This window comes from Ptychodera flava, unplaced genomic scaffold (assembly GCF_041260155.1).
Source record: "Ptychodera flava strain L36383 unplaced genomic scaffold, AS_Pfla_20210202 Scaffold_30__1_contigs__length_3116999_pilon, whole genome shotgun sequence".
NCBI classification, from domain to species: Eukaryota; Metazoa; Hemichordata; class Enteropneusta; family Ptychoderidae; genus Ptychodera; species Ptychodera flava.
Genome location: NW_027248352.1, coordinates 627,226 through 653,980, shown reverse-complemented (window position 1 = coordinate 653,980; position 26,755 = coordinate 627,226). Strand labels below are relative to the sequence as shown.

The 26,755-nt window shown below is 36.5% G+C and overlaps 1 protein-coding gene across 1 annotated transcript; it reads right to left on the bottom strand.

The window, feature by feature from the left end:
* Positions 1-1,333: 1,333 nt before the first annotated feature.
* LOC139127238 (uncharacterized) lies at positions 1,334-26,755 on the bottom strand. Its single transcript, XM_070693148.1, has 2 exons — positions 26,320-26,755; positions 1,334-3,644 (listed from the first exon to the last, which is right to left on the bottom strand). The coding sequence occupies exons 1-2, from the start codon at positions 26,684-26,686 to the stop codon at positions 3,397-3,399; spliced, it is 615 nt and encodes a 204-aa protein (XP_070549249.1). The 5' UTR covers positions 26,687-26,755; the 3' UTR covers positions 1,334-3,396.

Here is a 26,755-nt window from a genome sequence, read left to right as displayed (position 1 = left end):
ACACTTTCTGTATACATATGTTCTTTTAGCAATAAAATAAAAGGTAAAATCTGCCAGATGTTTCAGCTCTGTCAGTTTTGTCAAGGAAATTGTGTTTTCTTTCTTGTGTAAATAAACTTTAAAATAAATCATGAATATTCTTATGCTAAGAATAAATATTCTTCTGCTAAGAATAAATTCATGGCCTACTCTGACATTAGGACTGTAGTTGCCTGTATTCTTGATAAGATTTTTACTCTTGTAATGTACGGTAGATCTCTGATATGAATCTTTATGCGCCTACTTATTTAAAAAGTCCCATTTTCGAAAAAAAATCTTAAATGATATATCCTAAGTCGTACGACTGTAGATTGGTGTTTTGGATTCCTATACAAACCTTGAAGGAAGGAGGTTTATACTAAGATCAAGTATGGGCGTTGGGGGCGCTGTATCTATCCTGAAGGATGATATTACCGCAGTCAGGGGAACGACGTAACACAAAACTTAATATTACCGTCAAACCGGGTGAGTAATTTTTGTGATTTTTTGATGACGTGAAAATGAAATCTCAGCTAAATTTCACTTGATGGGAATATGTGCTAACTCTCCCAGCTGTACATGGCTCGCTCTGAAACTACCAGTCTGGCCAGTGAAGTGGAAACATTCGTACAGGACGTGGAGTCTGAGAAATCAATTCCTACAACATACATGATTCGGCTCAGAAAGGTGAATGGAACAGTATAATACCAAAGATTACCTTCATCTTTCCATATTTTATCAACATTATTTTTGTCAGAGGTCAACATGAGGCGGAAATAGGATGTTAAAATCGCGGTACATACGACATGTGATGTGCCCTTCTCACAGCAATGTACCTCGAGGGCGTGGGATATCGTATAAATCATGTTGGAGAGTTAACCAATGTGGCTACAAGTTGTCTTGCTTTATGGTTTCATGTAGTTTTTCTCATGGTAAGCTGTGTCTTCACTAATGATGAAAGGGAGATAAAAGACATTTAAATATTAGGATTATCCGAAACATTGATTATCACTGGTATTTTGAGTGTACCTCCAGCTCCAGGCCTGTAACTTGAATAAAACTACCTACTATTATTCCAAAGGTTTTGGTTTTTAATCTCAAGTTATAAGGAATGTTTATTTTTTATTATTACTTTATTTTGGACTTCATTCATGTACATATACATTAAAGAATAGAAAAAAGTCAAACTGAGAGCAAAAATCTCCTTTGATATACCTTTTTCGCGACCCGAACTATTGAAAGGTGTTTCGACGCAAGAAAATTAATATTTTAAATCGTCGGCGGGAGTAAATTTTATTCAGGCAAAAAGTGAAAGTCATGGTAAGCCAGTGGTTTTATTTCTTTCAACCCAAAAAATAAACAGAACATTTAGTTTACAATAAAAATATTAACGTAGAAACTTCACAATTTATATATGATAACTTTTAACACTGGTTGGCTTCTTCTTACAACGCATTTCAATGCATTTGAAATGTTTCCGCTCAAAGTCACCCACCCTTTCAAAACATTTTGGAAAACGATAATTTACAAATTATCAAATTTTCTACATATGTTATACAATAATATTTCATTGTGACTGCCCAGTGCTCGGGTTCCCGCTACACAGGAACAGACTTCTCTGCTATGTACATTATAAAGGTGTCAATTCCCCGTCTGGCCGTCTTCACAGTGGTTTACATATACTAGGCTGTAAAATGGTATTATTCCTTGACGCAGTGAGTAACTTAAACTTTTTACCTTTACTTATTTACTATAATACAAAGAGAAAAAAACAAATAAACCAACAACAACAATGTAACATCATTAGAATCCACGGGTACAATTGCCCCTTCAGATTGCAAGATCCGGCTCTGCCAAACATTCTCTGATGGCGATATTGATCATACCGCCCTCTTGCGACCAAATATTTCATTTGAATTCGGCTGATGTGGTCATTCAGTTGAAACATGGCGACCTGTCAAGAAGGTCGCTGCCGCGATAGTCGTGAAAATTCCATAAAAGTGCGGAAACTATACCTATACTAGAGCAATCAAGACACCTGTGAATACAAAACAGTCATCGAAATGTTCAGGTATGTTTTCGCACGCACATTTCAGTGAAAATCGTCGAGTTTTCCGGGAAGGTTTTACCAACACTGATGCAAGAGTTAATTGCTAATCAAACGACGTGAAATCTGCTGCTGCATAATTTTCTAAAACATGAAAAAAGTACAACTGTGAATAATTTCCTTATTAATACCCAATATTTTGTTCATGTTAGGGGAAAAGCATAATGTCTAATCCAAAATTGACCAAAAATACCATAATTTTTACATTTTACTGCTAAAATTCAACGTTTTCAGCCTGTCGTTTGCATCGTGTTGTGTAAAATTAGTCTGAAAAGTTGTGGATTTTCACCAGAAATATACCTGCAGACTTGACATGTTATATTGTCATGTCTGCTTCTATGTATGTTTCTGTACACTCATGCACACATCTGTGAAAGTCAAAAAATTATTCTGACAAATTTTTCACAAAACATTGCAACAGGCTGCTGTCAGAAAGTGTACAAAAATCATAAATGATGATAATAACTTTATTGACGTTATTCCATCAAGAGTGAAAAATAGCATATTTTACGGAACAGTTTGATGAAACAGTCCGTCAAAACGAAAACGTCATGTTTGATCCAAAATTAGCAGTAAATATGAAAAATTATTGAGCTGACAGCAAAAAATACACATTTACAGCCTGCCAGTTGCAATGAGTTGTGTAAAATTTGTCAGAAAATTTGTAGATTTTCACTAGAGATATCCCTGCAGAGTTGACATGATGTGGTGTCATGTCTGCTTATATGTACAGTAGTTTAACACGGCCATCTTCCTGTGTTACAACTAATCTGTATGGATTATCCTTACACAGTGCAATGTAAGGGGGAACTCTAACTGACCTTGACCTTTATAGCTGAGAAATTCACCATCACAATTGAAGTGAACCACTCTATTCCCAATGTAATCACAAACATATATGCCATCTTGTTGGTGATCAAAACACAAACCATAGGGCCCCTCTAAGTGTCCCTTGCCAATGTCTCTTATACTTTGCATCTGGTGATTCAAAACATGAACACATTTCCTGCCAATGCCATCATCTGATACAAAAATACATTTCTTATTCACAATCAGATCCCAGGGAAGACTGACTTGTCCTTTTTCAGTTCTTGCAATGTGTTCACCAGATTTATTATATTTTCTCACATATCCATTGTAGTCACCAATGAATATAAAACCATCAGGACTCAAGCAGATACCGGTTGGTAAAATTCCTTCTTTGCGTCCAAAACAGTTTAAAATCTTGCTTTGTCCAGAACTCACCACAACTTGGCCATTCCCTTGGTCACTCATAAAGTATTGGTCATTGTCTTCATCCACTGTGACATTCCATGGATTAAATGACTGGAATGCATGGAATTGTAAGATGAGATCACAGCAGAGTTGGATTGGATCAATACCTGAACTCTATGATTCTTCCAATCACATATAACCCATTGACCGTTCTTCTTGATGTATATTCCTCTGGCCAGATTAAATTGTCCTGGCATTGATCCAGACCCAAACACTTCAAGGACACTCCCCTTGACCGGATAGCCTAGGGAAAACAAAAACAAAGGTCAAAGGTCAAAATGCAAACTACAATTTCTATGAAGTCAAACATTTTCTGATCTCACAAATTTTGACTGAATGCAAACTTTCTTTGTTTACACAAACACATGGAACATTTAAAGGAACAACTTCCTTACATGTTTATGTAACTAACGCGTTTCCATGGCAACGTATGTGCATTTTATCGATGGAAATGTGATTTTCAGTCCATAAGGTAAGTCATTGTATTTCAGTGATTAGGTCATGTTTAACACAGAGAGTTGTCAGGCTGTAAATTGTTTTGTTGTGTTTTCAACCTCAATCACACCTACATGTTGATGTAACTCACACTTTTCCATGGCAACGTATTTGCATTTTATTGATGGAAATGTGATTTTCAGTCTACAAGTATGTATTTCGGTGATTAGTACATGTTTTTACAGAGACTTTTACCAGGTTGTAAATTGTTTTGTTGTGTTTTGATGTCAATCACATGTACATGTTGATGTAACTCACACATTTCCATGGCAACATATTAGCATTTTATCGGTGTAAATGTGATTTTCAGTCCACAAGGTAAGTCATTGTATTGCTGTGATTAGAGCATGTTTTACAGAGAGTTTTACCAGGTTGTAAATTGTTTTGTTGTGTTTTGATGTCAATTACAGATACATACAGTGTATTTTTGTATCTGTTTGTTTGCTGTGTGTTTATTTGTGTTGTATTTTCTATTTGGTGACGCCAATTCTCACTCCCGATTTTTGTGTCCCTACAATCTCTCTCAAAGTCTATTTCTGTATTGAAGCACAAACCATTGGTGACTTGTTTATTAGACTGTCACTGCCATATTTTTTTTTCTTTGGTAGTTTTTTGTAAACTTCAAAACTGTGACTTTGTCTGTCTTGCAGTGTTTACATATTTATTTTTATAATTTTGTTTGCAATGCAAATTTCATTTTTGTCTCATTTTATGAATTTTCTAAATTAAATGACCAAATTTGTAAACAATCTAAGCTTGAAACTTTCTCTCCTTTCTTATATTTGTTGTTTGTGCTATATTTCTGTTTTGTTCAAAGTTATATATATTTTAAATTTCATTTCAAAGTTAAAGAGTGGAGTGACTGTATCACAATGTGAACCTATCTTTGTTTATTGTTTTCTCAGTCCTTTTCCTTTTCTAAATCATCACATGCTGCTTTGTAGTGTCCGGCATTTCTCTTTCTCTTTGATTGCAACCTGGTAATACTGAATATTTGGGTTGTACATTATTGTCTTCTTTCTTTCTAAATACTCTCAAATGATAAAGATATTTTGTTTTCTTGTGATTTACTGTAATGAACATTTGCATATTGTTGTGGCCATACTAGATTGGGATTTTACGTAACATTTTGATTTTTTAATTTCAAATGTGAAAATTATCAGGTAGTGATTTCTAATTGTGTAACAATTTTGTGTAGCATTTTGAACTTCCATGTCAAAGCATGTCCTTGAATATCACCAAAAATCAGTTTCCCTAACGTTTATTTGGTTTTTTGTTTCAGTTCCAACCAAAATATTTTGTTTGAAATGAAAAATTGTTTTCTCCTCAAAATAGGACTATTATGTCTAGTTACTGCTCTTGAGGCTTTCAGTCTCAATAATTGATTCCTAGTATAATGTTTGTCTTGTGTTGCTTTTTATTGGCCATGCTAACAGTTTGTTTCTAACATTCTCTAGTGCTTATTCAATTATTCTAAATTTCATAATCATCTGTTTTGGATCAGTATATGCTTCTACAAGTTTATTTTGATTGTATACTTTCTTTGTTCATAAATGTTGTATTTGCCATTTTAAATTATCTTTTTTCCCCAAATTTTCTAATTTTATAGCCTGGCTGATACAGTACTCAAAACTGTATGTGACATGATTCATCATGTTACTCGTGTTTACTTAGATTTATTGTACTTGGGGTTTGTGGAAGTGAACTGGATTCATTGAGACAAACTGACGGCAGATAATCTAATTATAAACATGATGTTTATAATTAGATTATCTGCCGTCAGTTGGTCTCCAGTTGAATCCAGTTCACTTCCACAAAGTATATTGTCTCACATACTGCACTGTCTTCTAATCTTTGATTCCTTGTAGCTAATATTCATAGTCTTCTTTTTGCTCAACAGAAGATACATTTTACAACTTAGTTTTTATAAACTATTCAAAGTAACTCAAAGTTGAAACAGACTTTGCTTTTTTCTATAAAAGGATAAACAAGATGATGTAATCGGTATATCAAGATCCTAAAACTGAGTGTCAACTTTTTTTGCCAAAAGCATTGTTAACATTTTCTCGTATCCCAATACGTCGACAGTTTTCTTTTCCCTTTCTTTCCAGTGATACCCATCACATAGATTTTATAATCATGTATCATATTCTGTATCATGTCGGCACACATCAGACACTAACGTAGGTTCATCAGAATTCTTGAATGTCAATTGTGTCTGTCTGTGTGTTTCTGTCACCTTATTTTGTCAACCCTGTTACTTTATGTATCTGTCTCTGCCTTTCATCAACATTTTTTGTCTGCCCTGCTGTCTTACTAGCACTGCTGTCACTAATAGATACTGTAAACATACACCCAGTGAATATTTGAAGAATTTGGTATAGTCATTAGTGTATGTGTTTCATACAGTTACGTTACTCTTCATATTGGCTTAGAAATTAATTTTTTTACACATGATTTTGTTTTTATCTAGGTCAATACAGAAAATGAAGGCAAGATCAGGCTCGGTGACACAATTGATGCTCTGGATGAAGTCTACCATAGGTTCACAATGGAAGCATCTGAAGGTGTCAAAGGTCATGAAGATACACAAAGGCAGGTGAAGAATGCAGCCAAGATGTCACTCACCTTGTCCAAGTACTGTTGCAACAGTGACTGTGGATATGTGTTTTGGGTTCAAGTGAGCCTGAAATGCTGTATCGTGTACATACAGTAATGTACACACAAACCAAACGGCCCTTTTCAGGGCCATCACATCCTCCAAAAAGAGAACTACCGTATACTAAATTTCATATTATTTGTTTTTAATGTTTGATTTTCTGAACTTTTGTTTATTTTCATTATACATGTATTTATTTTGTATATTTTTTAAAATTTTAAGTATGATATGCAGTGTTTCATCCAGACAGGGCGATGGGGCAATTTCCCCTCTGTTTACACGTTGGCACCCCCTAATAATTTATCAAGGGGAGATCAGCCCCATGAAATGGTGCCAGTCACACCTTAGAGATACAAGTAAAATACATGAACTAGTGAAATCCCCCTAAATTTTCTGGTTAAGAGGGAAAATCCCCCTGTTGATGCCATCCTGGATGAAACACTAGATATGGAAGTTTAGTTACCTGAAAGAGGTAAGTTACAAGTTGGAATTTATACAGACTTGTGTATGTAAACGGTTGTATATTCAATGAGGCAAACAATATAGCTGTGCATTGAGTTAATCAACTGATTCAATATTCTGTTGTTACACATGTATTGTGTGAAAATAAGAGACAACTCAAATGTATCAGAATCATGTCAAATTAAGGTAGAATGCCCCTCGGGGACATATATTCAGGCGTTCAAAATTTACAAATTCTATTCTGATCTACCACTTGTGGGGACTCATTTTAAGGCTCTTGGTGTAATAAAAGTTTTCACCGTGTTTGTTTTTCGAAATTTTATTTTTCTCCATGGTGGCCGCTTTTAGATTCAAATATCTGTAAATCATGGTTAATTTGCCCTAGTTCCCAAATTTGGGTGGTGACCCCCAATTTTTATTAGCTCGCATTTGGTTATACCAATGTGAGTTTATCGTATAGGGTGAAGTCGATGGCGTCTGTATGTATGTGTGTATGTATGTATGTATGTATGTATGTATCGGTATGTACGTACAGTATGTCCGTCAACATCAAAAACACGCAAACCGCTGCACGTTTCAGCTTTGTATTTGGTGTGTTGATGCATCCTGGGTTATAGATGGGATTTTGTTCAAATGAAGTCTGCATTGCCAAAATTATGCAAATGAGCTTACAAAATGTGAAAATGGTTAAGAATTAATAACTCAAGAACCGCTTTTTTGATTGCTTTGAAAATTTGTGTGCAAGTACCTTAGGTGAACCTCATACAGTTTTTACCTTCTCGTGTCTATTTATAGACAGAGAAGGTATTAGAGTTGAAAACCAATATGCTGCTGTCAAGAACTTCCGTCTGTCAAGACTTCCGTCTGTCAAGATCCGTTGACGTCATGCCATTGTGATGGGTCATATCATAAACTGGTGGGGGTGTTCATGGCTCAGGTTGAGGTGTGGGGGAACGATTTTGAGCTATGACAAAAATCAAAAGGGACTTAGTGGCATAGCCACAGTGTTAACCCTTTGCGCTCCAGTACGGCCTGAAACGGCCCAGCCAATCACAGTCCAGAATACCCGATTAGGCCTGACCCGGCTTCGTACGCACACGGTATTGAAATCCCAATCAGGCCTGAGACGGCCTGCACGTTGCTATGTTACACACAGAGTGATTACATCGTTATTTTTGGTCGTGACAAGTACTCATAAATCACTGACGTTCTACAACATCTTATCTCGACGTCACCAATAATTGAATACATTTCCCGCCTCCCCTCATGAATAAACGATTAGTTTCCCGCCCCTTGACAGACGACCTCGACCTCCTGACCTTATCTCTGAACACAGGCGCCAGATTTACATGTGTGAATATTCATTTAAAAGTTTGTTTTGAACTGCGGATGTCGACCCCGGAAGTACGAAACGATGGGGTTTGGGACATTTTCTTTGGGGATTCCGATTCCGATAGTGATTTTGAAGGCTTCACCACAGAAGAAATAACGGAACAGCAACTGAGAACGGAAATTGCCCGGAAGCCTATCAGCGTGAAAATGGAAGCGACATCGACCCAACCGAGCTTGCCGAACGCCTGTTGGAAGATCTTCACGCTGACGATATTGATGTGGCCGATCTGCAGTGGTCAGAAAATTCCGATGATGTGACTTTATTTAATTTTAACGGTGATGAGTCTGGGCCGTTCCACGATCTTGGTTGTACAGGCGATCAGCTGGATTTTTTCCGGCTGTTCATGACAGATGATTTTCTGGATCACCTTGTCCGTGAGACCAACAAATACGCGCAGTTCAAGCAAGATCGCTTACAGAAAGTTGATGCCGATTGGAGTCCGGTCGACAGAAATGAAATGAAGGCGTATTTTGGTGTCATTATCTTAATGGGTATCCACTCTTTACCCGAGATACGCGACTTCTGGTCAACAGATGATCGTCTCCATGTACCAGGGGTGGCGAAAGTCATGTCGCGAAACCGGTTTATGAAGCTGAACCAGTATTTGCACGTCAATGATCCGTACGCTGAGCCTGACCGACAAGATCCCGGCAGAGATCGACTTTACAAAGTTCGCCCTATAATTGACGTAGTTCGTTCTAAATTTCCGATGAAGTTCATGCCTTTCCGGGAAATTTCAATCGATGAAGCCATGTGCAAATTTAGCGGACGGTCACCGATGATCCAGTATATGCCTGCGAAGCCCGTGAAGTGGGGATTTAAAATTTGGTCGGCTGCATGTCCACGGACTGGATATACGTTTGACATGATCCCATACGCCGGGAAAGGAGAGCAGATTCAACACGGTCTCGGCTACAGCGTCGTTGTCGATCTCACCAGCAGATATTTTGGCATGGGACATCATCTTTATTATGACAACTTTTTTAGTTCTCTGCGTCTGGCCGTTGACTTGTTGAACAGACGTACGTACGTCTGCAGCACTGTTCGCAAAAACAGCAAAGGGCTTCCTCCTGCCGTATCAAAGTCAGCGACAAAGTTGAAACCAGGCGACTATGTTTACCGGAAGAGTGGTGAAATCATAGCGACACTCTGGCATGACAAACGCGATGTAACACTGCTGAGTACCAACTGTAATCCCGGTGGAGTTGAAATTCAGCGAAAGGGAAAGGAGATGTTTGTACCAACAGTGGTGAGAAAATATAACAGCTTCATGGGCGGCGTAGATTTGAGCGACCAGATGGCATCGTACTACCCGATCAACAACAAGTACATGAAGTTTTGGAAGTACCTGTTCTGGTTTTTCATCGATCGGATGATAATCAACGCCTTCATCCTGTACAGCATTGCCCATTCTCCAAATCCCAACCGAAGGTACAGACAGAAAGATTATCGACTCGATCTTTCAAGCCAGCTCATCGGTGGTTTCACAAGTCGTAGAAAGCGGGGTCCACAAAGCCAAGTTACGGAGCTTGAGAACAGCATCAACATCGACAACATCGCTAACCACAGCTGTGAGGTACTGTTCCTCCGAACGCCAAACGGAAGAAGAAATGCTGTCGTCAATGCAGTAAAACTGGCAAAAAAACACCAAAAGGCTATCCAGTTGAGACCACGTGGGGCTGCAAGCAGTGTAACGTCTATCTGTGTAAGAGCGAGTGTTTCTTACAGTACCACGCGTCAATTTTGCGACGTTGAGCGACTTCCGGTGTCCCGCGAAAATGTAAACAATGTTGCAGTGAACGCGAACGGCTTTGAAATCTAATCTCTTGTTGTGACTTTTATTCACCCTGAACAGAACAGAATATTAATGAACAGCTGATCGGACACTGGCAATTTTTTAGCCAAGACTTCTTCATAAACGTTTATGAGCTTTTCATCAATTTCACTTTGACTTTGTAATTTTCATAAGTTAGTACGCGCGGAGTGAGTTACCCTCCAGCCTCAGGTAAGAATTGAGCGTGTGCTGTTTGCATTGTGAGCACTCAAACTTTGAAAATAATTTATTCCATGATAAAATTGCCATCATAATTTATTTTTTTGGTCGAAAAAATTTTGTTTTGCACACTTTGAAGTTCAAACACTTCATTTTCAAACATTCAACTTAATCATTTTCTGTCACACTAATTTCATCACCCATGCAAAAAAACTCAAACTCTAGTGTTATAAAAATTTTATTCAGCAGCTTCTAGGAATTCCTATCTTGCCTGTAAAAGAAATAATTTGGTTAAACATAAAAATATGCACCGTATTCAATACTTATTTTCATGTGTGTACAGTGGCAGTGCAGTGCAAAATGCTGAAAAGTTTTGGGATTTTGGGACCCTGGTATGCAAATTTTCAGCTGGGCTTTGCAACAATGTTGCACAAGGCTGCACTGGGTCGCAAAGGGTTAAGCCTTTCTCCAAGGTTTCTTAGTTGACTACAATCTATTACAGACTACTGAGCTGACGTTAGGGGTACTCACTTTGTGTTTGCTCACTCTGTGAGCGCTAGTGTTTGGTACTGAGTTGCGTGGATATCCCCTCATGGCCTCACGTGATCTGGGCCTGTTGCATAATCTGCAGAGATGATCATATGCCTCCGAGTCTGAAAACTGTCATTGTGTAGCCTGTCGGCATTTTCCTTGCATTTTTTCTCATTTAATTTTGCAAAATATCGGCGAGTACCTCAATATTTCAAGATAACCCTTTCTTCCCAATCGTTTCCTGGGTTTCAGAGTCATATGAACGAAAATGAGTGAAAGTTTTAGACAGGAAAATCGGACGTCGGCCATGTTCAATGTTTACAGTACAATCAGAAGTTTACGTGGAGGAATTAACCAACAAACACAGGAGTGTTCATGATGCCCGCCCTCTAGAGGCAGACCCTCCTATATGAAGTACCACATTTGATGCTTGTGGAAAGCTTGACCACACAATGGAGCATTTAAACTTTTAGAAAATGACAAACTGAATAAGAAGGTATTCAGAAAATGTCAAATACTGAGGAAAAATGCGCAAATATTCAAATAAACAGGTTAACTGATTGGTCAGCTATAAAAAACAATGAAAATGTTTATGATCAAAAGTTTTTGAGATGCGCACATTTTAACAAATACAGAAATTATTAACATTATAAATATAAGACCAAACTATTTTTTCAGGGATGGGACAGGTTGGAAATGAGGGGTGAGAGACAAAGGCACTCCTATTGCTGCATGTGGATGCAGCCACACCATTTCATTTACAGCATACTTATTCACTGTGTTGTGTTCAAGTTCCATATTGTACTGACTGTCATACAAGGATAACATAAGCAAATCAAATCAAATTAGAAAAGGATCAATGCTGTTGTGTGGATTTTGCTGAACATGGCTGATATTTCGCCCTATATATTTGGTATCCAGCAAAGGCATATTTTGATGTAAAGTCAAAATTAACACTACATTGCTGACAATATATTTTACCGTTTCTGCATGAATTTTTCTTTTTTAAATTATAGTATATTAGTACTTCAAACGGATTAACAGTTATCGTGATGTCAACCCATAATTTTACATCACAAAGACTGTAATTCTGCCAATTTTTTTGTTTTTCAGTCATTTTATAAATTTTGCACTGCACAAGATGATTGAACAAATTGCAATGTTTGAATTTGTAAACTCAAAGAATAAAAATCCTTTGGTCACAAATTAAATTATTTTTGGTAAAGAAATTTACTCTTAAACACTTTTAGCATATATTCTTTACACGGTCATGTATTTCAAGGAAAATATGCCTATTAAAAACAGTAATTTCTTCACTTTCAATTTTTTTTCAATACTATGACAATTATCAGCCATGAGGTTATACAAACACAAGACCAGATAAGCGTTTTTCATCATTTCCACAGGACTCTTTGGAAAATCCATTAAAAACAGTTAAAAGTGACTGGAAATGATCACTTGGTATACATTTAATTTACAGATGCCAGGTTGTGTATTTCACATGCACTCAGGTCAGTAAGGAAGTGCGTCATTACTATTTTGGACTGTTAATTCTTATTTCTGAATTGTTTAACTTTTTTCCACATTGAACTATCTTTAGGCAGTTTATACTGTAGCTTAGAATTTTTTTGATCGATGTATTTAATCATCTTTGGGTTCTTTGGGTCAATATCCCACCTCATGCCCCTACATCATCAACTATTTACCAACAACTCCATGCCAACAACCAATTACCTGACCTGGCCACACATTAGAGAAGGTACAGCGTCATTGACGGTATTTTATGAATATTGTGAAGATATCTCAAATTTTGTATTTTTGCTGAATTTTTAGCTCCCATAGCCATATGTATATATGGCAATGGAAGCTATTCTTATAGGCTAGGGAAATGTCTGTCTGTATGTATGTCTGTATGTCTGTATGTCTGTATGTCTGTATGTCTGTATGTCTGTATGTCTGTATGTCTGTATGTCAACATCAAAAACTCCAAAACCGCTGTACATTTCATCTTGATATTTGGTGTGTACATGGATGATGGGCTGTAGATGAGATTTTGTTCAAATGAAGTTGTCATTGCCAAAAATATGCAAATTAAGTGAAAAAATGTAAAAACAGTCAAATTGAAAAACTCAATAACCACTGAGCAGATTACATGAAAAATTAGCATGTAAGTACTTTGGGCTGACATGAAATGATTGTGCACATCTTGGGTCAGTATCTTGGACTTGCTATTTTTCATGAATTTTTTTGTAATTTTCTCCCATTTTGGTCAAAAAATCTCCTGCTCTGAAACCACAAGTCCGATTGATTTGAAACTTGGTATGGAAGTGCATAGGAGTGACCTTTCCCAAATTTGGGCAAATCGTGGTGAAATTTGCATATTTTTAGTTTACACGTCCATAGACTCCCATGTATAAGGCAGATCTCCATAGACTCCCATGTATAAGGCCACGAAAAATAAAAATTTAGTTTCTCATTGTATTCATATTGCAAAAAGGATGCAGTGACACAATTTTTAGTCCCCACGGATGAAGTCCAGTGAGCTTATAGATTGGGTCATGTCCGTCTGTTCGTCCATACCGTGAGTCCATCCGTTCACGCAGATATCTCGGATATTTTGACAAAATGTCATGTGACCTTGATGACCTTTGATCTCAAATATACATATTTGTCCATAACTCAGTAACCACAAGTGCTACCACCCTTCATATATGGTATGATGGGACAGCTTGTGACACCACATATTGTACCTCATTAATTATGCACATATCTAATTTTGAGCGAGCCAATAGAGCTAGAGGTCTGATTTTTGGTATATAGGGATATTTAGCAATACAATTTTTTTGACAAAATGTCACTTGACCTCGGTGACCTTTGACCTCAAATATACATATTTGTCCATAACTCAGTAACCACAAGTGCTACAGCCTTCATGTATGGTATGATGGGACACCTTATGACGCCATATATTGTACCTCATCAATTATGCACATATCTAATTTTGAGCGAGCCAATAGAGCTAGAGGTCTGATTTTTGGTATATAGGGATAACATAGCTATACAATTTTTTGACAAAATGTCACGTGACCTCGGTGACCTTTGACCTCAAATATACATATTTGTCCATAACTCAGTAACCACAAGTGCTACAGCCTTCATGTATGGTATGATGGGACACCTTATGACGCCACATATTGTACCTCATTAATTATGCGCATATCTAATTTTGAGCGAGCCAATAGAGCTAGAGGTCTGATTTTTGGTATATAGGGATAACATAGCTATACAATTTTTTTGACAAAATGTCACGTGACCTCAATGACCTTTGACCTCAACTATACATATTTGTCCATAACTCAGTAACCACAAGTGCTACACCCTACAAGTATGGTATGATGGGACACCTTATGACGCCACATATTGTACCTGATTAATTATGCGCATATGTAATTTTGAGTGAGCCAATAGAGCTAGAAGTCTGATTTTTGGTATATAGGGATAACATAGCTATACAATTTTTTTGACAAAATGTCACGTGACCTCAATGACCTTTGACCTCAAATATACATATTTGTCCATAACTCGGTAACCACAAGTGCTACACCCTTCATGTTTGGTATAATTGGACACCTTATGACGCCACATACTGTACCTCAATAATTATGCGCATATCTCATTCTGAGCGAGCCAATAGAGCTAGAGGTCTGATTTTTGGTATATAGGGATAACTATAGGAGAGAAATTTTTCGACCACATGTCATGTGACCTCGATGACCTTTTACCTAAAATATATGTTTATGTCAATAAATAAGTAACCACAAGTGCTATGTCCTTTGTATTTAGTAGGATGGGAGACCTTATGACAACACACGCTTTACCTCATTAATTATGTACACATCTAATTCTGGGCAAGCGAATAGAGCTAGAGATCTGATTTTTTGGCATATAGGGATTAATTAGCAATATAATTTTTTTTTTCAAAATGTCATGTGACCTCGATGACCTTTGACCTTGATTATACATATATATGCATATTTCAGTAACCACAAGTTCTATACCCTCCAATTTTGATAGGATATTAGACCTTAAGATGTCACATCTTGTACCTCATTTATAATGCGCATATGTATTTCTTGGCCGGCCAATACTGCTAGAGGTCTGATCTTTTTTCCCAATTTAGAACCATAACTTAGACATGCCTCATGTGTTTCAAATTTGGAACAACGACATAGACCTATGTGCCCATAGATCTCAACATATACACTCCAGTGATACTTCTTAATGACCACATTTTCCTGCCCCATCAGACTAATACTCCTATTACAAGTGGGGACTATGTCATTGTAAATGACTTGTTTGAGTTAATGGTTGTATCACAGTATTCGATATATCTAATTCTGTATTTTTCCATTTTATATTCTGAATAATTACATTAAACATATTTCACTGTCTCCAGTACATTTCATTTAAGTATTTTCACTTCATGCACTTTATCCCTTTCACACATGTTCAAATATCTGACCAGAGAACAAACACTAAATAGTCCAGGATGGGAGCTACAGTGTCATTGACGCTATTTTTTGGTGATTTTTCTCATTTTCAGTAAAAATTCTTCTTCTCTGAAACCACCTGCCCAATCGCTCTCAATTTTGGTTGTCTCTTTGCAAGGGTGTTACTCTTCTAATTTGTTGAAATTATGACAAAATTGGGAAAATTACTATTTTTGAGCAATTTTGTCATTTTTGGTCAAAAAATCTTAAACAGTATTTCCTTTTTAAAACCCCTGGACAGACAGCTTTCATATTTGGTACACAGACGTACAGAGATGACAATAGTTAGATATGTTGAAATTGTCCTGAAATATAAAAATTTGTATTTTTAAGACAATATTGTCATTTTTGGTCAAGAAAACTTTATCTCAAAATTACTTGTTTGATAGCTTTGTAATTTTGTATAAAGTCCCTTGTTTGATAGCTTTGTAATTTGGTATAAAGTCCCGAAAGATGTTATTAGATAAATTTTCTGCTCAAAGTGTTGGTAAACCCCAAAATTTGTATATTTTAGGTAATTTTCTCAGTTTGTGACCTTAAATGACCTACACCAACCCAGGATATGTTGTGAGACAATTTTGAAGGCTGTGAACATAATTTTGTCATATTTGGTACCAATTTGTAGGAAAATTTGATCCAGAAAACAAAGCTAAGGTGATTTTTTTCATTTTGGACCAATTTTTGCAACTTTTCTATGTAAGACTACAAGAACTGATGAGAAATTTGGATCCAGGATATTTCCAGATGTTGTAATCACCGCCCACAGTGGAAGGCATTTCACTATCTGTTACTACCTTAAGTGCTGTTTACATTAGAATGATAACACTCATGGCATTAATTAAAAAATCTCCAAGGTTGTAAATGTACTTCCTGTCATTTGGTCTTATGTAATACCAAGGGGTGGAACATTTGATATTCAGGAGGGGGTAGGGTCTAGAAGATTGATGATGTAGCATTACTTTTTTACCAGATCCCTTGTGCATTTTTTACCCACTCCCACCTTTTCTTTTAATCAAACCTTCTCTGTTTTTTGTTGTTGACATTTGCTTATGTATTTAGGATCTGCTTCTCCATTGCTATAGAAGTTGATATGCATGTTCCTAAAGATGACCTCCAGTACCTAAGTTGGAGACCTTATTTGCTTTTGTCATTCTTGTTTTTCCTGGTTTAAATATTTCTCGAATGGACCAATTCAAACCGAATGTGAGCACATAGTGTCCTTGACGGTATTTTTCTTGATTTTGAAAGAGAATGGTTGAAAGATTCCTTGAGAAAAGTTTGAGCAGAAGTTTAAGTGTTTGACTTTCGCTGGCGTATACTACCTTAATTCAATAAACAGTCTCATATAGCCATGTTACACATGGTCAGTGCCTATCAGAACTGAAACTCTTGAGCAAAGTGGCAACATTGCATAGTTTGGTCTGCCCATGACATTTGTATCCAATCATTAGCTGTTGCTTTTATTTTGAAATTTATTACAGTGTGGTTACGATGATTTGTCAACACTGTTTAAATTCTCAATACTGGTATGTCATGCAGTCACTTGTTTTTTGTTTTCATGTTTATTTTCAGACTTTTCACGGGAGTAATTGGAGTATTATATTTCATTCCTTTATATTATCTGTATATCATTTCTTTAGTTTAGGTCTGGACTATCCTTCATTCAAATGAGACGTTTTGTCATCTAATTCTCAAGAAGATTCTGATTAGATTTTACAAACAGGACAGTGAGTTGGGCATCAGATCTCAGATGGCCAACAAATTCATCCTCCCCAATATGCAAATAAGGCTACACAGGAAAAGTACTGGACCCATGGCAAGGTGCAGTACAATTCAACATTTTAGGGAGTATGTTTGTATCTACCGGCATATTTCAACATTGAAGGCACCTGCGAGTCAGACAAGCAATGATTTCTACTATGGCTGATGTGGTAAAGTCTTCTTCAGGTGTATATAGGATGAAGTTCACAACTTACATCTGGTACCCTGGTAACTGGTTTTAATTTTACAGACAGACAGAACAAAGTGATTCAATTTATATCATTTAGGTAGGTGACTATTTGTTGGTATTAGACTATTCCATCGGTCAGTGTATGTAGAAATGGAAGAAAACATCCTTGTAATATTGCCATTTTCTTGAAACTTTCACAAACAACTTGGAATAAGAAGTCATTTTGAGAAATATATACAAAGAGTGGTATAACCATGCTAGATTCCAAGATGATAGCAAGATATCTTAGTGTATGAAAGAACCAGCAACATATGCTGACTCAGCAGTTTATCTTTGCACTTTTGATAAATATAACATTGTGTACCTTTATTGCACGGTCAGCAAAGCACACATTTTTCTTCACTTTACATAGTGTAAAAGACATTTGCATGCTGTAAAGGAATGTTTTTTGAGCTCTATCTGCAGGTAGTACCATTGTCCCAGTGTTTTTCAGCTCCATACATGTCTTTAGGGCTGAAAGTAGTCATACAGTGAACTGCACAGAATTACACTCTATGGCATATTTAAGCAATAAAGTACACCCAGCGACGGTATACCACGAGATTTTGACCAGTTCATGACATATGCACTAGCGATAGCGAGTGCATATGTAGTGAACTGGTCAAAATCGATATGGTCTTCCGTCGCTGGGTGTGATTTATTGCTATTATATCATAACAGCATATTGAAATTCTGGCATGGAACGTCAAAAACAGATTTTTGCTCAAGCTGAGAGCTCAGCGTATGCCAACCGTGATATATAACCAATATATCACAGTTCTTTTCATGTCTCAACCAATCAGATCACTGTATTTGCGCTATCAATATACTGGTATGATATAATTCTAGATAATGTATCTCAAAAAGTAGGATGAAAGACTTCTTTTTAGCCTCATATTTCTCGTCCACTGCTCTCACTGCTACCTACAACATGTGCACCTTTAATGAAAATGACAGAATTTTTTCTTTAGCACAGTCACCTAAATGGCTTCACAAAACTAAAAGTTTTGTCATTAATTTCACACTTACATATGTTGTATGTAGCAGTGAGTAGACAAGAAATATGATGTGCAAAACTTGTGTTTCCATATTAGCTTTTCAGACATGTTGTGAAGAAATACACCCTACCCTTTGGTTTTGTGCAGGTCACACTGTTTTGCGACAGATTTCAGCCTTCAGAGTTCAATGAAATAATTATGGACTTGAATAAGATGATTTTTAGATTGTAAGAAGGAGAGGGGGGCTCCTGACCCAAAAAATGGAGATATATGAAGCTATATTTCTCGAATGCATTGAGTCAGCATCTTCTTGCAGGTTCTTTTGTGGACAAAGAGATAATGTTGCTATTCATCTTGAAAGGTAGCAGTGTGACACCAATTTCTGTGTAAATTATTCAAAATGGCTTCTCATACTGAGTCTGTGTGAATTTTTCATGGGAATAACAATATCAGAATGATATATTCTTGCAATTTTACATGTACCTGTAAATCAATCATTTTTCCCACCAAAAATTTAGTGCAACATTTTACCAAATTATATTAATTTTTCTGTAATTTTTGATAATTTTGGACTAAATGGACATCACCATTAATTTGCTACAGCCTTATCAATATTTTGAAAAAAATGGACTGGGGTATATCTGACTTAGGCGCTCAAAGGGTCAAGATGTAGAGATATATTGGATTGATCCTTGTTTTCGCATTATATAATATCTGCATGTCGCTCAAAAATGTTCAACAAATTTATTCATGCGTATAAGCAGTAAACAGTACAGAAAACAAATGGTAAACTTCAGGCTCTCAAAGTCTGAGTTGAAAGACGTCATTAATCTTGTCCCAAAGCACACATTTATAGTTTCAGTGAAAAAACACATTGTGAGATCTAGCTGTAGCAAGTGCAGCCAAACAAGGAAAGGCAATGCTCACGCCAACTATCAAAGTGATCATCTAAATTGTTGATGTAGGTATAAGCAGTACAGACAGGAAATATTGTGGAGTGATGGGATCAGGTTTGCAAATTTTGGATGCCTTGACTCCCTACAACAACTGTCAGCCTCCCCTCCAACATTCACAATGTATGAAATGTCTACTTGGTGATGGTTGCATGAAAAACTCTGACAAGTACACTCCAGGGTTTTGTAAGGAGTATGTGGAAGTGGCACTCAATTCTGAATGGATATAGTAAATCCGCTTATAACCATGTAGGCATACAAACCCATTGTTAACCTGATCAAGTTCTACATTTTAACTGCTGAATTAATGTCCAATTCTATGTCACGTCCACACGTGAAAATTGGAGCCCCACATAACAGTATGTCTTCGATGGTACACACCGGAATGAGACCATAATGATATTGGAACCAAGGTTGATATTATGCAAGCTGAATTTGTGTTTAATGGAATTATTTCTCATTTGAATGCTCACTGTTGGTATCAGAGAATGACATGTATATATTTCTTATAGCAATGCTACTGTCTCATGTCCACAATGAAAGACTTACACATAAGGAACAGCAATCTGGATGAAACTATATTATAAGATTAGAAGATTATTAGAAGATATTAGAAGATTTTTCAAAGCAAAGTAATTTGTAATTTATTCATATTCAAGTTCACAGTATTTTCTAAACCTTAGCTGTAGACTGCATATCATTTCTAGAGTTTGGGTCTAAACTATCTTTCATCTATAATTCTTCTCACGATGTTTCTGATCCAGTCTTGCAACAAACCAAGGTAAGTCTGGAATTACAGCTGATGTCCTTAGTTTCTGTTGGCTTATCAAAAATCTGAGAAAGGATACTTTTTGTCCCCCTAGCCGTATGACTCAGCTTTGAAACAGGGAAGTAGAACCAGAGAACAGATAATGGAAAATATGAAATGATGTGTTCTAGAGTGGACTGTAAATTAGTTTATTGTCTTTTATTGATCAATTTCTTACCGGTATATTTCCAGGGCATGGTACAGTGATAGAGAAAGAGACAGGAGAAATTTTAGCAAATTAAGAGGTGTAGAATGCTTGATTTTTACAGAAAAGCAAAGCAGGGATGTCAGAAAACATGGTTGTCACCAAAATTTGTAGTGATGCACTAACTCGGAGGAATCACTGGTGAATGTTGGTTTTATAATACACAGTTTGAAACTCACTGGCATTTAAATTTGTGCTAAAATATAAGGAAATGTTCAGATATGAATATTCCTCAAATCATAGATCATGCAATAGCTGTTTGTATCCTTCATACTTATTATGTAGAATTTCCAGGCTTATATTGCAATGTATTACAGTATAGAGATGATGGATTAAAAAGACGTCAGGTGCCACTTGACAAATCCTTTAATAAGAGAAATTAATTTTTAAATATAAATTGATTTTGTCTCTATGGGAACTGTATTCAATTCAATTTGATTTCAATCCTCATGATAACAAAGAGCGTGAAAATGTAATTTTCCACAAAAGCTATTGTGACAAGTGAAGAAAATTATTTTTAGATTTTCAGCATTTGGTAACCCTGTTGGCATGGCAAAGATTACAGAAAGGAAAATATTCGCAAAGCACCGGTACATTGTGGGTCAGGAGGGGGTACATTATTGCTATTAGTTTATAGTTTTGGCAATGCCAGTGAATTTGTAGATGTAGAAAACATCTGGGGCCATAATGCTGGATAGTCAGATACATTATCAGTAATAATCTGGGAGCGATGACATCACAAAATTCACTGCTATTGGCAAAGCTATAATATAATATGCAACAATTAAATGGATAGTATCTGTAACTTTTGATAATTTATTTGTTCTTGAGAATAGGTACCCATTTTTCTCCTTCTCCCTAAATTAATATGAAGTACCTGTATTAGCCTTACAAGCACAATGCATAATGTATATTATGGAATGTTACTGTTGATAAATTAGTTCTACTGGTATTCATACTAAAAGTTTTACAAGTCATCCATCAGTGGTAACTTTGGACACTATACCGTACACATACATAAACTGTGTTGACAAGGTATAACACAAACCTGGAATGCAACATGACTCTGGGAGCAGAACAACAAAATCTTATTTTACAAAAAGAACAAAAGTATTGGTAACTTACCTGCATCAAAAGATACAACTAACAAGGCTATAAGTAATTTTACAATTGGAACAAGTGAGGTGATTTGATGAAAATACTAATCATAGTCAAGCAAGCGTAAGCAAGGAAATATTTAGTACCCATGTCTGTAAGTACGGTACATTTAGGTCATTGTTAATTATGGCCAGATGCCCTGTATCTGTGTGTATACTGTATAAGCTCCCTGATTATTTTTATTTGAAGTATGAAATTTGGTAGATCTATGCTGTCTTTCAAGCTGAGCTCTATGTCCAATTTTGATCATTCAACAAAATTTTTGATAAAATTATCAATATTTAATCATGATATATTGAAGTGTTGTAATATCGTCTCTGGTGTTGGTGTCACTATTCTTGTTTCTTTGAACAGAAGTCCTAATCTGATTACCTCAATTTTGCTTTTAAAATAAACTTTCACAACCTTCCATCAACTTCACAAGCAATTTTTCCTGACAAATAAAGAAAAAGAAACATTGCACGACAGTTTTCTTCTCTGTTAGCAAATTAAGAACCCTTGCAGTGCCAAAGGTTGGCAGAACAGCGCCCTCAGTGTCCAAATTGCATTTTGTGTTGGTTCACCATGACACCTTTTTGCATTCCTCATTTACTTGTATCCAAACCCAGAGTGTATACCACAACAAACAGACGATAATGTGATTGTCTGTTAGTATGCTCTGCTGATGTTTGTATGAGTGCCTACAAATGACTAGTATTGCTGTTCAGGTTGGACAATTTGATGTCATCAGGGGACTTGAAGATTTTGAGATTCCAAGAGGTTCCAGCCGAGGATGTCAGGAAAAATGAAAAGATGACAAGCAGGCATGAAGTAAATAAATGCACCGACCTTTTTCTGTTTGTTTTTTGATGCACCCTTTAAGTACCCCATTTTCAGAACTTTTTATTCAATTACATTATTACACCAGTGTACCCTGTTCTGATTCATATTTCATCCCATACCTCTCGTGTTGTTTTACATGACACAATGTGTAGTATTATGTATTTGCTGTGCTTCTGCTACAGTTTTCTTCCTTTGATACGGAAAACTTAAATGGAATATTCAATTCAGCCTGTCCATACAGCTCTGCACCAGATATCTGTTGTCCATTGTTATTCTTTACAACTATCATGACTTGTCTACAAAAGTTCCTGCACCCATCTCAATATTGAATGCTTCTTGAACTTTACTCTTTCAATTTCAAAAAAACTTTAACCATAATATTAGCAATGCAATTACGGAAGGGATAGACAAGGGAAGAAGCATTTGCCTTCAAACAGACGAACTATCTTTTACTACCTTTATTTTTGCCTTTCAAAGCATATCGGATTGCAAGATACACCAATCATTTTCCAAATAGAAACTGAATTTCAAAATGAATAACCATACCCCGAGTTTGAGTAGACGTATCACACAGATTTTGAAAATTTAGCAACCCTAAGCACTTTTGTAGCATATACATTTGCAGGAGCTGTGTTTGGATTCTTGGCAAGCCTTGAACAATTTGTGGTGAAAACGTTTAAAAAGCTTCTAAAATAACCTTTTTTTTCAAAACGCGATGGTCACTTGTCACTATTTACAAGGTAATGCTGGAAAATCCTTTTTGTGTTCAACATAATTTTGAATCTTCATGAAAAGTGCATGAAAGTGTCACCAAAAGACTTCATTATAATTTAAAATTTCACAAATATGTTTATGTAAGCAGGGTAACTCGCTCTCCAAAACTTCCCAAGTACTCCGACTACGTGTTTTTTCTTCAGTGTGCATAATTCCTCTGCCTCGATGTATTGTGCAGTCTCAATAGTGGACTTGTTCCGAATAATTATAGCCTACTACATACACACTTCATCGCTAAACACTGGCTGTTGTTTTTGTACCTTTCTACAATCCGAGTCCACCTTGTCCTCCATCAGTAATCTTACTTCTACGCACAGGGGGCGCAGATGCATACATACTGTCTTCGAATTACCTCGCCAGTAGATACACTATACCAAATTGTGAAAATACATACTGTACAATTCTACTTTTACAGGACATGTATTACTTACATATAGTCGCCTAGTTTCATATACGATGCAAGAGTGAAATGTCTGGCTACTCGCATTTAGTCTCTGTATAGAGGATCCAGAAAAGTATTTTGTGACTTGTTAAATACCCCTTTGCAATCTCGAATGACTGAGACAACAAGACTGCCAATAGAAAACAACACCATTCATCTCGCAAAACATTCAACAATGATCACGAATTCATAATTTCCTTGGTGTTCAACGTCATTCATCTGCTAGCTTTAGGCAGAATGCGCCTCAGGGACAGATATTTGGACTCTCAAACTTTTACAACTCTCTTCTGATCTATTAATTGTGGGGGTTCATTTCAAGCTCTTGGCGTAAGAAAATTTTTTTATCGTATTATATTTTTCGAAAATCCAAAATTTGAATTTTCTCCATGGAGCTAACACAGGGATGGCGGCCATTTTGAACTTGCCAAAATTTGCACGGTGACCTCAATTTTGCATTTACACTTTTCCAGATTAGTTTTACTTTATCATTATACAGTCTATCCGTTAAGGCATCGGCTCTCATTTATGCCTCACTGTTTTTACCTTTATCACATACTTAAAGTGTGCGCGAGTTTTTCCTCACAAGATAAAACATTGTACTTTGACGTGGGCCACCAGAGTCCTTCCACAACACAAATGCATCGCGAGCACAAGTCTGATGATCTGGAATAGTCTACCTGAATTACTTGGATCTTTAGTGGAATAATTTGCTGGTTTGCCGATTTGAAAGTATCACCGATATCGTCAGTGAGTTAAACAAGTGACCTAAAGGCCGATACAGGCCCGCTGTGTTATGTAGAGAATAACTATTTGTGACACATGTGTCGACGAAGAAGGTGGAAATCTTTAAAAGCTCATTTCAGATTAGCCTGACAGAAAATGTCAAAATAGCTGCAAAAATATACCATGGAAGATTCATTATAATTGTGAACATATCACATTAACATCATCCCTGAGAACATGTCAACCAAAGTTATGAAACCAGCAGTCTTTTGAGAAGCAATGTTTTGACCAAAGAGGGCAAAATTGCCCCAAAATACAAAATTGCAGATTTCATCATAATTTTAATATATCATATTTAGTTCATCTGTAGGAACCTGTATACCAAATATCACAACTATCAGACGAGTACTTTTCAGAAACAATTTTTTTACCAAATATCGCAAAAATTGCGCCCAAAATACAAAATTGTAGATTTCATCATAATTTGAATGTATCACATTTTTATCATCCCTTCACCGCACAAGAACTTATGAGACATTTTCGGTATCTCTCGTTTGAAAAGCATTATTTTACTGAGCCAAGTATTTACCCTACGATTTTGGGATTCCAAAAGTGGAATTCTCTCAACATGACATCATCAATTTGGCAAATTGAGAAAAAAGATGAGTTTTCATCAGAAAGAACGGAACAGCGATATTGATACTCTGGTGACACATAAGGTTGTTACTAATGAGGTTCCGTGTCTTCATTTATTACATGGCCCGATGTGAGTGCTAATCAGAGCCTTCCTTTTAATAGGAACATCCGGGGAGTTAGCGGGCCGTGTGAACGATGTATGGATAGTTACCCATTCCATCGTTACCCGGTCCAGTGAAGCCCTTCGACGTTTTGGACGTCAAAGTACACACTCTTAACGCTAGATATGACATTTCGATGCGCGGACTGCTATTTTGACGTTGATGCTGGTCGATAATGGTAAAATTCTCTGAGAATGTCTATAGCGTTAACTGCCAAGGGGCATATAATAAAAAATATTACTACCTGAATACATGGGTTTATGTGCCCGAGAGAAGGTCACAATCTGCTCTCCTGGCGTCGAGCAAATTGTGACCTGCTCTCGGGCACATAACCCATGTAGTCAGGCAATATTACATGCCTAGATGTGAGTGCAAATCGGTGTCTTGATTTGAATAGGAATCATACCAGTACTGCACGTGTCATTTTCGAAGTAATTACTACACAATAGTGTGTCACCATGGCATTACTGAGTATATGCATACTACTCGATATTTCATGGTACAAAGTCTTGATTTTCACTTGGGAAGGACACATGGAAGAAAAGGTTGTCGTTACCATAAATTGTTGACCGGGACTGCAAATACGCTTGTATGGTAAGGCATGGGTTGGACACTTATCACATTTCAGATCAAGTTTTAGAAATAAAGTCGTCATATTACTCAGTAGGTATAAATGTAACATTTGCAAATCTTTAGATTTTGACCAAGTCAGGTGACTGACAATCTATATTTTCCCGCCAAAATCGCATATGGGATATAATGAGATTTTGTATCTTTATGACGAACCTTTATTCAAACGAAATCGTTAAAAGATATGAAGTAGTATGAAAGATCATATAATAACAACTGACTAATTCAAAATTATTACATTGTTATTTCCAAAAACCTTTACATTTTACGTTCATTTTTAAATATTTAATAGATAGGTCAAATTATATTATTCATGATGTCTGTTATGAGTGATAATTGCTCTTTCATAATATGCAGAAAGACAGAATGAAATTTTGCGTGTATAAGTTGAAATGTTTTCCCTTTTCAATGTTTAAATTTTGGCGGAAAATTTTCAAATTTCAGTCAAGTGACCATGTCTGCCACCGATTTCCACATCAAAACAATTAGTCGACCAATGCTTTAACTTTACTTGCGTAATCATAAAGCACACTAACCTCTCTCAACTTGTCTCATATTCAGATAGACTTCTTTTGCTTCTTGAGGGATTTCTGCATCACCAACAATATGATCTGCATACGCTGATAATTTCTCCGTTTTCATCACCAGTTCAGGATGGTTAGTAGCAAGTTCTCGAGTCTCTGCCTTCACGTGTAGAAACTCACCAAGAAGTGGGTTTAATTTACTTTCCTCCACACTGGCTCCCTCCATTGCCAAAGCTTTTCCAATGTCTCGTCCTTGCCCCTTCTCTCTACACCTTGACCTTCCTATCCCACTACTTATCATGAGTTCGTTGACTTTGGCCTCGAGTTCTTCATTCTTCTGTTCTATCTCTTCATCAGTCAGTACATGCACGTCAGTCATCTGTGTGGTTTCAGCGCCACCCGGTAACTGTGTTTTGTGAGAATATTGTGTTGCAATATCTACAAATCA

Coding starts and splice junctions, on each gene's coding strand:
- LOC139127238 (XM_070693148.1), bottom strand. CDS start 26,686: ATGACTGACGTGCATGTACTGACTGATGAAGAGATAGAACAGAAGAAT. Junction 3,645..26,319: donor TATGAGACAAGTTGAGAGAG/GTTAGTGTGCTT, acceptor TGTTTTCCCTAG/GCTATCCGGTCAAGGGGAGT.